The sequence below is a fragment of the Opisthocomus hoazin genome, chromosome 1 (genome assembly GCF_030867145.1).
Source record: "Opisthocomus hoazin isolate bOpiHoa1 chromosome 1, bOpiHoa1.hap1, whole genome shotgun sequence".
Classification (NCBI taxonomy): domain Eukaryota; kingdom Metazoa; phylum Chordata; class Aves; order Opisthocomiformes; family Opisthocomidae; genus Opisthocomus; species Opisthocomus hoazin.
Window position 1 is genome coordinate 23580553 of NC_134414.1, and position 17050 is coordinate 23597602.

Here is a 17050-nt window from a genome sequence, read left to right on the forward strand (position 1 = left end):
TGTCTCTCCTCGCCTATTTTAGGTATCATTGCATACACGCATTTGCAAGACACAGAGACAGCCAGCACCTAAGGAACAAAGAATATATGTACTGGAGTCTGATTTATGGTAGGTTGGTGGAAGGATACATGGACAACAGACTCGGGACATGGACATTATATAGGAGTCACCACCATCATAAGCAGTTGCGAAGCAGGATTTGAACATCATGCCCAAGGGAGCACCAACAAGCTGCGGTCTCCCGGACAGTGACATGATCAACCTTGCAACCAAAAAGCACTTCTGCTGCATTTTGTAGCTCATAACCACTCACTTTCAGAGCAACTTCATTCTGCCCTTGGGCAAATATGACAATATCTGGCAATGATATTTTATAAATAAAATGGAAGAGAAAGTACTTCAGTTCCTTTCAGTTTATCAAATTATATTTTGCAACTGAACGCCTGGCTACACTCTTGCAATTTAAATTACTACAAGCTCATGTACCTGGTGACAGTATTAGTATTTCTACACAGTGTATAGATGAAATTCCCCCTTTTTTTTTCTTCTTTATTTTAGTTTCAGTTCTGCTGATCAACTAATTTCAAAATGTCTGCAAAAAACATTTTTCTCTAGGCACAGCAAGAAAAAAAGTGAGGAAAAAAGACTGCCGTTGTAAGTTACTCCATGTATATTCAGCCTTGCTTCAGGAAAAAAGAAAGATTAAAAACAACAAAAAAAAAAATCACTCCACACAAGTACGGTACATACCTGAATATCACATGAGAAGTAGTCGCTTTTATTTGCCCTCTATTGATATTGAATTAGCAGCTTTAATATAAGCTTTTAGTTAGCTTAGCAACTATCAGAAAAGAATTCGTAGGTTGAATTAAGTGAGTTCTAAACGCACGCCTTGTCTTGGATTCCCTCTAAGGACTGTAGCATGCAAAAGCCTTGCATCCAGTCCTTCTACTGAGATCTCTCTAAGTTTAAAAGCATCATTTCATTTTTTTGAGAAAGGAAAAAACCCACAAACACAACCAAAAAAACCAATCCAACCCACCCCTCCCATGCAGAGATGCTATTTTTCAGTCTCAGCACAAAATTACATTGGTTCCTCTCAGATACAAGCTGAAAAGAACATCAGAGATTTAGGCTGTGAACAACAGAAAAATGCAAAAGGAACAGTTACACCCTATTACTATTGTGATATCAACTTCCTGTTATAATAATGGCAATCTTTACTGTTGGTCACATGGGCTTTTTTATTCAGAGACTGAAGTTAATGCTTAAGCAGAATTTTTAGCGACTGTGCTGAAGCCATTTCCTTTTTTATTAAAAAAAAAATCCATAGCCTAACCTTCTCCTGGCAATGAGATTTTAATAAATAATTTAAGTATCCAATACAAGTTAATCCCGCATCCTGTTACTGCAATATATCATTTTAGACTTCTATATCAACTCCCAAGCTTCTAGAATGATTATCTGACATGAGGAATAGGGAAGCGCTAGTTTGACATAACTCAAGATTCACACTTATCTACAGTTGAAGTCTGGCATATTATTCCTGTTCTGTCATTTTAAACATAATCCTACTACCAAATTGCGATTATATAGTTTTCTAAAGAAGAAAGGAGACTAACAAGAATAAAGGGCAGAGTTTAAAACATACTGCAGTCTTGTTCAGTGTCATATTGCTGCCCAGCTGCCAAGAGGCCAATGTTGTCATGTGAAGGAGCACATGCAGTCACCTACTACTGCCAAGGAATACTTGCCACCACTGCGAAAACGCAAGGGAGAAGACAAAATTCTTCTTCTTTCTCCTGCAGGAGAAGAGCATACTCTAAGCCACACTCACATAGAACAAAGCCAAAGCACCTTCCGAAATACATTGCAGGAACTGCATCATGACACAGAGGATTTAAGTATATTCATTAAGACAGCATCAGCAAGAAGTGACAGCAATATAGGAAAACTGGAGACAAGACAAACAGAGAGAGGTGTCAGCAGGTATCAGCTCTAGAGCAGTTCTTGCCTCTTGCTTTCAGCCCCTGGAAAGCTATGACTCACTTTTTTTTATGAAGCAGTTAAAAATTGAAATGACTTATGGGGCTAACTTCAGGTGTATTGGTGGGAAAACACATTGCCTTACATGCCTTGATGGAAGAACACTGGATGATACCGAAAACTTGTCAGAAATTAGAAAATAGGCAGAAACCCAAAAGGGAGGTTAGAGAGAAAAGAAGAAAGTATAGAAGAAGATTATGAAACAAGCTCTCAACACAGCTAGCAAAGAGAAGACAGTACAAAACTTACCTTCAAATGAGGGAGGCAAATGAACACACAAGAGACTGTTGGCCTGAATTATCAAATTTACTTCAGTTGCTCAAACAAAGTCTTTCTCCTGCATTCAGCAGTGAGTGCCCTCACTCGAAGGCACCTTTTTTCTCCTTGTAACCCCAGAATAGTGATTTCCTCCTGTCCTGCAACATGGCTTGTAATTACTCTTGCCACCTTTAACATATGTTCCACAGAATAACCTAGGCAAACATAACAGCTCATTCTTCAGCCATTTTTCATTAACAAAACAATCTGGACCCAGAGTGCCCACATGACAACTAAGATGTTCATCCTAGAGGTTTTGGTAAATAGCTGGGCAAGCAGAACTCTTAACACAGGTAGTTTATGCAAGCAAAAGACAACATTTTGTTATGGGATAGGCCAATGTTATGAAATTAATTCCCCCATTTGCTCAGGGCTATTACAAAATTTGCTGCCCTTCACTATGAAGGCAAGCTGTCTTTTTAGACTTGTCCTCTTAACAAATACACTGCAACAGATAGTTTATTACAAGCAAAACTCCAGCCATGCATTGTCTGTTACCAAAACAAAGCTTTGCATTGTATTTGCTTCCTCTCATCACTCCAATGGTAGCGTGAAAAGTCATCTTGCTCAGTAAGGCACTGTTAGATGGCACATGGATTATATGTGAACAAGCATGACCTAAAACCCTATATAGAAAACAAAACACAGAATACTAATTCCACATGCAAAATATAAGAAGTACTTTCTGTCCAAGCTCTACTTGGCATAGCAGAATTTCCCTCACTTAAAGAAGTGCAAATATTTGTTCAAATTGACATAAATACTGTATTCCCCGCTCTCAAAGTTTCCCAAAATCAAGCAGTAGTTCCCAAATCAGGGTAGAATCTTTGCCAAATGGGTTAAATAAAAAGGATGTAATCCATGATGAAGGGATCTAAAAAATCCTGGAATGAAAGAAGGAAGAAATAAAAACAAACAAATAAACAAAAACCCCTAAACCCACCTCACTTCTACAAAGTGAATTCCATGAACTCAGTGTAACACAGGTGATAAGACCGTCAGCTTGATATTCTTAGACACATTACAGTACCCACAAACACCATTCCACTTCCTTGAAAGACACTATAATTAGTGTCCAAGGACAGATCTTCCCCTTTGGAATGTTCTGATTATGGCATAGGTTGGGTGTACATGTTTTATCACAGAGATATTTATAAAAGCCTCTAGAAAAAATGAAACATAAGGACTTCCTGTTTCATATATTAACATAGTTATTCAGTGTATAGTACATGATGCATGTTACTTGAGTTATGCAGCCTGTAAAAGAATCCTAAAATACTTTTTTTTTCCTAAAAAATAGCTACCCAAACAAACTATGTCTAGAAATCTTGACCCAGAAAAGGCACCCTTGCTCAAAGTGAAGAAGTTTGCTGCGGGAGGAAGTAACAAGCATGTAACGTTCCACAGTTCATCTACAACTGTTGCAGCCCACTCTAAACTACAGTGTCAGGGGCTATTTATGCTCTAAGGAAGTACAGTAACTACAGTACAGCTCATTCAGGTTGTTGGAATGTCACTGATCACACGCTCAATTGCATCTATTCATCAGAAAAATTCAGTCCACAACAGCAGCTGCATTTACCACCACACCCAAAACGCCCCAGGTGATTCCAGCGGTTTGCCAGCCCACAGGACAGACAGACACTCCACACTCTTGTCCCTCTGCAATGACTGCAAGTTACACTGCCAAACCCAAGGAGTTTTATTTACTAAAGAACAGTATATTAGCAGTGCTTTTGGCTTCAAGCTTTTGCAACAAAAAAGGTCCAGCCTTTAGCAGTCATGTTCTACAAGTTTCAAAACAACTTATGCTTCACTAATTATTTTTGATTGAAACTTGCTACACAATTACTGTTCAAAAGATGACTTAAGCAAACAACAGACAAGTTACTCCATTTGTTTGAGAAGAACTATGACTAATTATGTGTGTAATTTTGTTTTGTATCTCTTCAAAAAAGTGTGTAATCCTGGCTTCTTTCAGGTCAACAGCAAAGTCCCCATTAAGTTATGAGGGCCAGAATCCACTACAAAATCACAAGCGACACAATGGATGAAAAGAAATCTTTGTCAAAGATTGTGGGTCATTTAAACAGACATCAGCAACTTCCTAATCAATTTAAAAAAAAAAACCAACAAAAAACTGTTTTCACATGTAACATCTATGATGACTGTAACTGAAAGACACAATAATTTTGTATTTACTTCATGAATTACACTGCATTCTATACACTTGTTAAGTTTACCAACCAGATTATAATCAATTTCCTGGCTGTGTGGGTCTTTCCTAAAGCAAGAATAAAGTAATAAAATGTTATGATGTTTCCTTTTTATTTCATTAATCCAATTTCAATTTCCTATTAAAACTTAGAGTCACTTAGGCAGAATGGAGCTACAAACCCTTGTTACCTCATAGGCAACATCTCTTGTAGTATGTAAAATGGTTGTTGTTAAAATCTCGCCAAGCTACAGATATGCTAGATGAGTAATAAGCAGAAGTATCCTCTCCCCGGCCTTTAAAATTTATACTCCTTCCTTCTTAATTGTCACTGCTCTCCTTCGCACTGCCAAAAATCCTTACTGTGGCCCAATAAATGGACTGAAGCGAAATCCTGATCTTTGCATGGTGTCCACCAGAACAGGTTACCCACAAGGTTAGGATTACTTTCCTGTGTTCCTTCTTGAACACCAAAAAGCATCAGCCCAAATCCAATTTGAAAATGGAGTTCATATAAGAGCAAACTGAAAAATGTTATAGCCATCTACTCATTTTTCACTACTTTCTGGAACGCCTACGATTAGAGCTTCTTGTGACAAACTGCCAACTTCAGGACACTTGCAGCTGTTAACCAGCTGATTAGTGTAGCATGAAGCAGGATGAGGAGGTGTAAGATCTTGTACTCTGAACCGTTCATGGACTGAAATCCTTAACCTCTCAGCATCCGCTCCTGGCATTTGGGAGTGGTCTTCAATGCCCATTGACCAACCTTACACTAGCATTCAATCCAGAGGTAAATAAAACCATCCCCAAAGAAACTGAAGCTGACTTCACTTCCCTGTTAAATCAGAGATCTGTTCATAGAATCACAGAATAGTCTGGGTCGGAAGGGACTTTTAAAGGCCTTCTAGCCCAACCACCCTGCAGTGAATAGGGATATCTTCAATCAGATCAGATTGCTCAGAGCCCTGTCCAACCTGACCTTGAATATTTCCAGGGATGGGGCATCTACCACCTCCCCAGGCAATCTGTTCCCAGTGTTTCACCACCCTCATCATAAAAAATCTCTTCTTTATATCTGGTCTGAATCTACCCTCTTTTAAAAAGTCTAAAACCATTACCCCTTGTCCTATTCATCTGTTAGCTGCCTACATGACTTCAGGAGATGTTCATGTGGTAGGCATTTAAAGGCTTTGATTCACAAGCAGGGACAGGGTAGCTTGGGATGGCTGATTTACTACACATCATGCTCTGAAACAGTTCAGTATTTGATTCAGAACAGCTTGGGCACCAGGAGGAAAGGAACAATCTAGAGGTGTTAATCAAGCCTGTCACCCTACACCATGCCATCCCTAGGGCCAGACACCGTTCACACCATCTCACGAAGCTCTATTCATCCACAACCCTCCAGAACAGCCAACCTTCACATGTCCTGGATACACACTAGGACACCCAGCATTTTCAGCCACAATACTCCAGTTTTGGAACCCGTATCTGGACTCTAGCCAAATGCGAACCTATGCTTAGGTTTGAATGCCAAACACACTGAAGGGACAGGCCCAATAATGTCTCCAGGCAACAAGTCACAGCTAGGGAGAAAAGCTAAATGTGAGGATGGAAGAATCACGGCCAGTGAGGGGGGGGAGGAAAAAACCACCAACAACCAAAAATGTGTAGCCAAATGCAAGGAGGTAGCAAAAATCTCCACATTTGAGACCAGTTCTGACTCTTTCTCAGTGTTCTAAAAAGCAATACCATTGTATGAACATTGAAGTCAAAATAGTTACAGATATTAAAAACTTTGTATACATAGTGCATTACACTGCCTTTAATACCAAGACATTTTAACAGGTGCTCAGGCATTTCTGTTTTATAGATTGGCTTAACATTTCTGTGCTGTAGCATACACAAAGTACTTTCCAAAATTTCAGTCCAACAAGCCTGTTCTGTGTGTGAACAATTTGTCCATGTAACCTACTGAATGCGTGTTTCCAGTCCAGAATCCAGCTGTGCTCATTTAACCTTGGCTCATACGCACAGGGAGTGTTCTTGCCTTAAACAGCTAGGGAAACTTAGAAGGTAGAATTCTAGGGAAACTCTGTTTTTTCATGGCATGCTTGAGATCAGAGAAAATCCTTCGTTCCTCCAGTTAAATAATTCAGTACAGCATCTTGGTTCGCTGGACTAGGAAGTGTTTAGTTGTACAGCAGCATGTCTCACTGGACCTGCAATCTACTCTAGCTCTGATTAGCTCGCATAGCATAAACTCTCTGGAACAGAAACAGCACTAATTAATGTCTATATAGCTCCAAAGAAACGCAGACTGTTTATAATAATGCTCGATGTTAGCTCTGTTATACAGATTCTGAATATGGTCTAGGAGAGTCAAGCGACTCACACTCTGCCATGAGTGAATGGAGGTTAAGTTTTGAAACCAAGGGAACACCACTGAAAGCACTTTGGTTCTCAAATTTATATCAAGGACTACAAATGGAAATGTTTCAACTTGTCAACATTCAATCACATAAGAAAAAATTATTTCTACAACAATCAGAATCTGAACCCAAAACAGCACTTCATCTCTAAAAATCAAAATTTTGAAGCATTCCTGGACAGAGGCGAAAATCAACACCAACACTGGAGGCACATGCAAGATGAATGCAGCTCAACACAAGAAGTTCTGCACCAGGTCAATAGTCTTTGAATTAGGAATACAATCTTGGAATGACAAAAGTGTCTCTGTGCCAAGTCCCTTATCTGAGACAGGGCTACCACCTCTTTATAGTAGCAGAGAAGGTGAGGAAGAAAAGCTGTGCACCCAACCACAGCTGCTTGCTGAATATCCAGCCAGTTCCACCTGCTTCTGGCAAACAGCAAGTGAGCTTCTTCAAATACCATATACTGTCTCTGTGATATCTTCTAGTTGCTTCCAACAGTGAACTGAACTTTAGATGTGCTAGACAAAATTCCACCCTACTACTCATAGCTAAGTCTTGTTCCAGTATTGAGGGGAAAAAAGAAAAAAAAAAAAAAAGGCAGAAAAAGGAGATGAACTACTCTGTTCAGCCTTGTACATCAACTGGAAACATCATAAGAGAATCCTAGAGGTCACCATAACTGTCTTTAACACGAATTAACCTCATACTAGACATATGTCTCAATAGCAAGTCCATCTACTCTGCTAGTCATACAGCAACATGACTGCCAGAAGAATCAGTGCATTTTGTCAACCACCAAAATTGATAACTTCCATCAAAATCCTTTCCTCAGTCCCGAGTATAAACTTGTTTTGAAGGCAGTGACAATTTCCCCTCCAAACTCATACGTACCTGATCGCAACCTGCATTCACCAGTTCCTGAAGCATCTGCCTATTTACTTCAACAGCTGCTGTAGTGCTTGACTCATTAGCAAAAGGCAGCAAAGAATATCTAATTTCTCGCAGAGCTTTCTGATACGGTCCAAACTTAGGCGTTTGTCTCATCTGCTGCTGCCTTGCAGCATCCTTCCCTATCAAAATCTTAGGGTCCAGAGAAGTTTCACTTCCTGGTCCAATAGGTAGTCCCTGACCTGAAGATTTGGATGGTTGCTTTAAACCTTCTCGAATCTCTTGTAACCTTTGTCTGCTGTTTCCAGAATATGTCGTAGCAGGAAAAGTCTTTGGCCTCATTGTTAATCCAGTTTTCTCTGAGCATAAATACAGCTTTATTCTTAGTTTTTTTAGGTTACTTTATTTCGAAAAAGTACCGCCTGATGGTATCAATTTCTTGTAAAAATAATCCTTCAGAGAGAAAAAGAAAAGGCAAAATTCTGAAGAAGCTTCTGCCGTTTTACTTCAGCTCACGATCTTCACATTTCCTACAGAAAATGAAAATCCTTGGAATCATCATTTTGCAGACTGACGGTGTCTGAAACAAAAGAAAATAAAAGTACATGCAATTAAATTGATATTGTAAATGCCTCTGAAGGGACAGCATGACAAATAATCAAGTGAAAGTGAATCAGTTTAACTTATTAAGCTGTCACAGCTGGATTCCCTTTAATGATTTTCATTTTATCTGTTTTCAAGCACAGGATTCAAAAAGGCTTTCTCAACATAATAAATAATCCATTTTTCTTTAAAGTTTCGTTTTCAAAATAAATTAAAACAAACCCCTTAAACACAACAATGTTTAAGAATTTTACAGTACCTAACTGTGGCAAGTATCCCACCCAATTGCATAACCAAATCCTGAACAAGCCTATCCTATTTCATAATTAGGGAAGAGTATGCTCATAAAATGTTTTTCCCCCACTTAAGATTTTGTTTGTTTTACACTAGCTGAGCTCAGTTTCAGAAGTTTATGAAAGATTTATAATGGAAATATTGATGACTCTAACCATAGCAACTTCTACTATTTCAGTAACAAAGTGAATAACAGAAAGACAAGATATTTTGCCTTTCCACATGAATATCTTAGCAAAGCCTGAAGGTAAGAGTTCTCCCCAGAAGTGCAAGAAGGGAAAAAAAAGGGGCGGGGTGCGTATATGATATTTCATTAGCTATGCCCTACAGGGAAGAAAGGGAAAAGAGGGGTAGACAGAGCTACTCGGTAACAGGGTAACAGCGTTAAGAGGCAGAACCAGTTCAGTGAGCATCCCAACACAGAATAAAGAACAGACTTTGAGACAGCTTTACGCACCTCTTCTGACATGCAGCAGAGAACAATATGCGACACAGCTGAGCTACTGTGCAACTTGTGACCTCCATGCAGCATGAATTTACAACAAGAATCCTACCTTAACTAAGTCTTGGTGGCATCACCATAACAGAAGCATTAAATAACAGTGCATTTGGACAAGGATTAAAAAGATAGCTTAATCAGAAATGTCATCTCGCTGTTAATGCTGCTTACGCAAGTTTGCTTCTGCTGATGACATTAGCACTTGCAAAGTGACTCCTGAATGGTGCTCAAGCCACATTGTTGGCAACATTAGAATTTTGTTCAGTTGTTTTCAAATCACAGATACAGAAAATGGTAAGATACCGTCTGTTCCTCTCAGTCACTCAGAAGTTAACTGGTTTTGGTTTGTTTGGTTTTTTTGTTTGTTTTTTTTTAAAAAAAAAAGGCACTTCACTTTGATCATGGCATATTCATCATTGGAAAGACTTTCTCCAGAAAGTATTGTTCTTTATTTTCACGTGCTCATACTAAAACTCAACTAATTGCAACAACTCTTCCTGTGATAGCTATAATATTTCCCAACAAAACAACCATTTCCATACATTTACCATCACTTCTAACCACCAAGCAAACAGCTTACTATTGTGAAGGCCATGAGAAACTGGACACATTCACGATCTGAAGCCCATCACTGCCTCCTCATTAGTACTGAGTCACTTCAAGCTTTCCTCTACAATCAAGGACTGAAAAGCAACAGTGAAGTCAGACCCCAGACTCACCAGTTTGAAATGCAGGAGCACACTTCAGATGCAGTCTACGTGTTACATTCTTACAACACATGCCACACACTCCTCAAATGGGAAATTTCTGTACAGTCTAACATCAGTTCGGATTCACATCTTAGCTGAAAGGTGGTAGAGCTCTACACTGAAAGCTCTAGGATCACCTACTTGAGAACACACAATGAAGGGCACCCATGTCAACCTCTTTTGCTAAGATTTCAATGCTCTGTTAACTAAAAGACGCCTATAATGCATTCGAGGTCTTGAGCTCCTCCACTCAGTACTCCTTAAGGATATCCTGCCACCCTAACTCATACAGGACTGAGAGTGACCTAAATGCCCACACGCACATTGGACAGGGTTTGTCACTTGTTTTAAGGGAAATGCTAAAGCATCTATATTTTGATATTTCCACAAACAACAAATAACCGGTCAAGTTTTCACTGCTCTCAACAAAGTCAAAAGCAAATGAAGGATCCCAAGAACAGAACTTTGTCTACTTAGACCAAATATACCAAAAGAAAATAGCCTTGTTAAAAACCCCCACAACAATAGTATTGTAGCCTTTTTAGGATTAGATCATAACTAGCTAGTGATTAAAAGATGCAGAGCAATTAATTGGCCTATAACTGTCTGTCTCTTCCTGACAGCAGCAGGCACCATATGGCTGGGTTTAGGAATCTGGGTTGTTCTTCCTTTTCAGTCCCTGTGCCAATCCTCCGGCTTGGGACATGCTAGAAAAGCTTCCAACACCCCCACCTTTTCACAGGAAAGGACTGCTTTCCCCACTTACACACATGCTTCACATAAAGAACTTTCGTGACCTTTAGCCTGAGCTCAAGTCTAATAATGCTAGGTCAAGCCAGCTGGCAACTTCTGCTAAACCAGAAAGAAATGTTGATCGTTTAGACAATATGAATGAGAACAGCAACAACAGCCAGTACTGGAGCTAACTGCAAATGTGTTTCATATTGTGCAGAAGAGTTTTTTAACTAAATTTGTGAGATAAGCCAAGAAAACAGAATCTTAAATACCACAGATGATTTACAAAGACAGACAAGCTGCCTGCTTTTTAAGATCTTCCTGTGATTTGCGTTTTTAGCAAAAAACATAAGGGTTGTATGCTTTAAAAGATACACAGTGTGCCTAATTCCAGCTAAGCATTTCTGACTGTACATCTGGATTTGGATAACTCCAAATCCTTATAATCTGCATCTTGCCTACAGCATGACTTTATCAATAGCCTTCCCGCCATCACAAGAAATGATTTTTCAGAATCATTTTTGAGCTTCAAGCCGTTCTGACTAAACAATCCTAAAGTTTTTCCCAAAATATGTTCTGCACTAATTAGAAGCTTATCCATTATCCTGAAGATACAATATTTCAAATAAGCGCAGCATTACTTTAATTATATCAAATTACAACAATTTTTGAATAACCGATTATTCTTCTTCATTTAAGAAACACCAATAGCTGCTCTGGCAGCAACCAACCAGCCACACTGAAATTATATACTGAAGTCTGTTGTCCCAGCAGCACTAGATGTTCACTCTCCTGTTTCTTCATTCACCAACAGGCTGGATGTGCTACTATCTCTGTGGAACTGGGACACAGGCAAGAAACTGAAGATCAGTTGTGTTTCAAGAGCTAAGTCCCAAACACCGAGCTGCCGAGCTGCTTCCCCGTCTATAATCAAGCAGACACTGTAGTGAGCTGAACTAGCAATCACTGCAGAAGGAAGGAATAAAGTTTTAAGAAGCTGTTACAACTGCCTTCCCTCTCTCAGTTTACAGATATTGCTTTGGGTTTTTTTGGATCACAAATCCACAGAAGCAGGCACCGTCCACTTTGTACTGCAGGGCTAAGATTGCAGGGTTGAGGAGGGAAATGCATCAGGAATTTCATTATTATACAAACCGTGCTCCCCTTTATAAGCGTGCACCCGGTGAAAGTGAAAAGAACTGAAGTGAGGACTTCCCCCGAAATCATTCCTCCTGCTAACACAACTGTCCAAAAGTAACACTGCGCTCACGTCGCACCGCCAACCATAAGCACCGGCCCAATCCGGCGCTGTGGGAAACAAACAGCTCACCTTCCCCATCCACAGCAGACCGGCAGTAACCGACCGCAGCGCCTGGACACTCCAAGTACGCTTTTTTTTTTTTTTCTTTTTTTTTCCGTCATTTGCGCGAGTGCCTTTGCCGGGGCAGGGGGTATTTCAACACGCACACCGCTGACGAGGCAGCAGAGCGGGTTGCGAAGCGCTGGATTTCGGCAGCGATCTTCAATTGACTGGGAACAGCAGGGCCCCCCGCCGCAGACCGACGGGACCTCGCTGGCTCCGGGCGCCCCTCGCCCTGCTCCCCCCGGCCCTCGCCTCCAGAGGCGCCTCCCCGGCGGGGGGTCTGGCCCAGGCTCGTCCGCCTCCAGCCCCCACGCCGGCCGGGAGTACCCCTGGGGAACGCAGGCGCCCTTCTTCCCCAACCCTACTCCTTTCGCAGGCCGAAAGCTCCCAAAATAAACTCCGGCTATTTACCAGCGGCTCCGGCCTGCTGCGGCAGCGGGGGGGGGGGGGGGGGGGGGGCGGACTGCCTGGCCTGGGGCAGAGGCCTCAGGCGGGCGGGACCTCCTCCCCCGCCGGGGCTGGGCTGTCACACGGGTGTCCGGAAAATGTCGGAGGGTGCTGGCAGGACGCCGAGGAGGGACACACACACACACGGGACGCTCATTCCTTCCTCAAGGACCGACCCGCCTTCGCGCTCCCCCCCCTTCTCCACACAACTTTCCCCTCAGAGGACAGCGGGGGGGGGGGGGAGAGAGCGCTCGCACCCGGGACTGAGGGGAAGCCGCGGCGCCGCACCCCACCTCTCCCTTACGCTCACCTCCTCGGGGCGCCCAGCGCCGTCGCTCGCCTACCGGGGACCGTCACGGAACGGCTCAACGTCGGCGGCGGCCCCGACGGCGCGGGCCGGTCTCCATCTTCCCCCTCGGACGTCCCGGGCGCCGAGTGCGAGGCGCAGTCGGGACATTCGCTACATTGTTGGCATTCCATTGGCGTCACGTGACCCCGCGGCGCCCGCGTCATTCCACTCCCGCCCCTCCCTCCGCATACCAGCGAGGGGAGGGGCTTCCAGGGCGGGAAGGGCCGTTAGGGGTTGTCGCACCCTGAGGGGACCGGAGGGCGGAGGGGTGGCCGACCCCGCGATGGCCACCCCTCCGCCCTCCGGTCCCCTCAGGGTGCCCTTCCCGAGGTTTACAGGCAGCTTGTGACACTCTTTCCTCTCACGATAAACCACCGCCTCACAAGCAACACCCCCCCTCCCCGCGCCCCGCCGGGTGGTTGAGGTGGTGAGGGAATGGCGCTGCTGCCACTTGCTGAGGTGAAAAAGGCTGAGGCAGGCGGCTGGGAGGTGCCCATCCGCTTGCCGGGCGCCCTAAACTCACTTTAAGTGTGAGCTTTGTGGCATTGGTAATCTTTTATACCATTCCTTCCATGCTGCACTGAAACAAAAATGTGGCAGGACTACCAATGCCTGTTTGGGCTTTTCTTTTGGTTTCTGTTTTTTTTTTTTTTTTTTTTTTTTTAGGGGGGTTACTTACTTTTCACATATTTTATTGTGTCAGGAGGTGCTGGAGGAGGGCAGCCGGGTAATTCACATCTGGAACAAAAATGCAGACCCAAGCTGCAAACGATTTTTGGCTGCAAAGCTCGGGTTTGACCTTGTTATGGATGGAGCTGCCTGGATACGAGCCTGTTTTTCGTGAAAGCAGGAATATTCTGATTTTAAATATCTCTATAGTCTTTAATAAAGACAATTATAAATGAGAAATAATCCACTCACATCCAAATACAGCAATGTTTGGATCTGGGAGGCTGGCTCTGACCCCTCAGCATGACAAATACGCATGTTAGCCATAGCCAGGGAATACTAATACAGAATAAGGATGACTTAAAAGTAAGCTTTGCTATATATATGCGTATATCTCTAGATCATTAACATGTAAGAAGCCTGCAGTCGTGAAATGATACTTCAAAATTCTTGAAATCCTGTTGCAAAGCGGAGAGGCGCTCACTGCAGAGGCACTCCGTTTGGCAGGGAAAATGTCAGTCTTGCGAACGCTGAAGACCCTTGGTTATCTGTAATCATGCGACTAGTCCCAGTGTCTTCAACAGGACTGAGAGCACGTAGAAAGAGAAGTCTGTGCATAACTGTCTTTCCAGAATGAGAGCTATATTTACAGCCTTTTCTAAGCCACGGGGACTATTTTTGTAAGTAATATAGACCATCCTATCTAAGGATATTTCTCTGAGCTTGTTTATCATAATCCTTTTTTTTTTTTTTTAAATGCCTTCCATGCAAACTGTCAATAGTGCTTATAAATTATGCTGGTTTGAGGGGAGAAGTGACTGCCAATAGAGTGCTACATTTCATGAGAAAAACGCAGCCTGGTGCACAGAAATTGTTTAGCATCTCATCTGAGGGCAGCCAGTTACTGTATATAAATTACTGTTGGAATTTTAATAGTGTCATTGACTGGAATATATTGCAGGGGGGGGAGGGACGGACACAAAACCTCTGACTCTGGGCAGTTAAGGAAACCCATTAGATTCAGAGCAGATTCCAGTGTCGGCAGAATATTGCAGGTACTCTGGTTCATTTCGCAATCTTCAAATACCTGCAAAACTGAAGTGAATTTTAAATGATATGACAGATGCAGCATGGCTTCATTTTCTGAATTACTGCTGTGCTTAACCGATGAAGCATAGCAACGCGATTGCCCAAACCAGAGATTGCTCAATGGCTTGAGACCTTTTCCCAACAAAGTTCAGGCTAGTTTAAAGGAACAGCGTTGAGATAAAAATTGCTTACTCTATGCTAGTATGCTCTTTTGTAAGATTTGTCATCCACATTCTTAAATCTAGGTAAAACATATTTTAATATATTTTTCTCCTTTGTATCTGTTTGTTTGGCTTTTGCATTCCAATCCATCTGGGAATGAAACTCAGCTGTACTATTTCACCTCCTGGTTCCAGCCAGCTGCACTTTCTGAATTTCATGCATTTGCACAAAGTTGCTGGGTTTGAATTCCCACCAGTAGAGCAGCAGGTATGGGAGAAATGGGTTGAATCCACTCTCTGGAAAGTACCTGTATTTGGCTGGTCTGCTACAGACAAGGAGACTTTGACTATCTCTGCTTTTAGCCTTCAGAAACTCAAACTATTAGAAATCATGTTCCTCAAAAATACTAAGGAAATGGAATTGCGTTGTGGCACGAGACAACTGTGTTAAAACATTATTTGATCTCTGTAAGTTTTCGGAGATTACTGTGTATCAGTCAAGTCTTTCCTCCCAACTATCTTCTACAGAGTAAGGCATCTCCAGAAGGAAAGATGCTACATAAAAAGAACAACACAATTTGTCTGTATGAGCAAATCTGTTCACAGACTAGACCATGAGATAATAATCTGAGTAAGGGTCAGTGTGTTTATTCATAGCTCCGCTTCAGTGAGTGACTGTTGGATCTATGGTGATTGCAGCACCCACCTCCTGACTTGCCCAAGCAGCTGCCTGCCCCGCTGTGGGGGTACGGTGGGAGGGACCACGGCTCCACCATTTCACAGTCTTTCTTCTTCCACCCAGCTGAGACAGTAAGGGAAGCAGGAGCTCTGTGCAGCTCCATCCCTTCACACCTAATGCTGTGAGTCCTGTCCCTGTACTCTTGTTTCGCTGTTTGCTGGGCCACAGTGTGACTCTTTCTAAACTATTGTATTTGGAACCAATTACCAAATCATGCTACTAAAAATACTCCTAGCAACCAAGTAATTGTGATGTGGGTGGATGAACTTTTGCTTTACACAGTACTGGTAGCCAATAAAAGCTTGAACCGATTCAGAAAACTTGAAAAAGAAAGGCAAAGCAAGAGTATCATCAGCAATGTCTAGTTCTCTGCTAGTCTTTTTTGAAAAAGAGGAGCATACACGCACATGAAATGATTATGAACACGTGAACATACGTGTGTATGAGCATACAGACACAAAGAATTTGCTGACAGTGACATCCTTCACTAGAACAGCATGTCTAGAACAAACCACTGTGACACAAAAAGAATGATGTGCAAGGAAAAAAGACTTAGGTAAACATCACTAAAATGCTCTTGGTTTAATATATTGATTTTCTTTGGAGAATGATACTGGGGAATCATTCACCAATGCAAAACCAGTTAGAAACAGGAGTTCTGAGTCCTCCAGCACAGTACAGACAACACAACCTATACAGGAATATAATGTATATGTTTAACCATGATGCAAAATTATATTTGTGGCAGTCAAAGTTAGGCTCATTGCTTCTTTAGTTGGGTGGGTGAAAAAATAAACTCTAACCAAATTCTAACTATAGGTTAGAATTTTTTGGTCAGGACTATGTCTATGAGGTCTATCACAGCGTTCTTTTGGGGTGGCAAAGGTGTAGCAAACGTAAGAGCTGGTACTTGAGAAATGTGTTTGATTTCAGCACAAAATAGGTGAAATAGGACAGATCTGACTGGGAAACTGCCTCAGCTTTGCAGAGGAAACACGAAGCCAGGCTCACCTTAACTGGGAAAGGCATTCTGGATGCTCAGACTGCCTTTATAGCCCTCACACAGAAGGTTCAAAGCTCTGAATTTCACAAATACCCATGTTCCTATGTACTCTGCCCCCAGCCCCACACTTCGTATCAATCATTGACTGCAGCTGGAGCCTAAGCAGTGCCCGAGGGGACTGCAGGAATGTGGTGACTTTGTGTGGAATTTCACCAGCACAAGCCAGTTGTGCTTTCTGTTTGGGAATGAGTTGGCCAAATTTTCAAGTCCCTGCAATCAGGTTGACAGCATCACTTTGTTCAGATGCAATGCGGAGGGCTTTTGAACATCACAGCCAACTGATTCCAAAATTTTAGGAGAAGTTTTTAGGCATCTGTATGCAATGCCCTTCTGATCCTGGAGAAAATGAGAAGAGGGTAATGCAGGACGCATGAAACCCTGGCAT

General features: G+C 42.2%; 1 protein-coding gene across 3 annotated transcripts in view; it reads right to left on the reverse strand.

The window, feature by feature from the left end:
- Nucleotides 1-13116, reverse strand: part of LATS2 (large tumor suppressor kinase 2) — a 50561-nt gene extending 37445 nt beyond the window's left edge. Inside the window, exons 1-2 of one of the 3 annotated variants that reach the window (XM_075419003.1) lie at nt 12906-13116; nt 7909-8485 (exon numbers count right to left, since the gene is read on the reverse strand). In XM_075419003.1, the coding sequence (XP_075275118.1) occupies nt 7909-8247 (339 nt within the window). In that variant the 5' untranslated portion in view covers nt 8248-8485; nt 12906-13116. Of the gene's footprint in view, nt 1-7908; nt 8486-12115; nt 12355-12905 lie in introns of those variants that run through there. The other 2 variants (XM_075419014.1, XM_075419022.1) reach the window with 2 other exon arrangements.
- Nucleotides 13117-17050: the final 3934 nt, after the last annotated feature.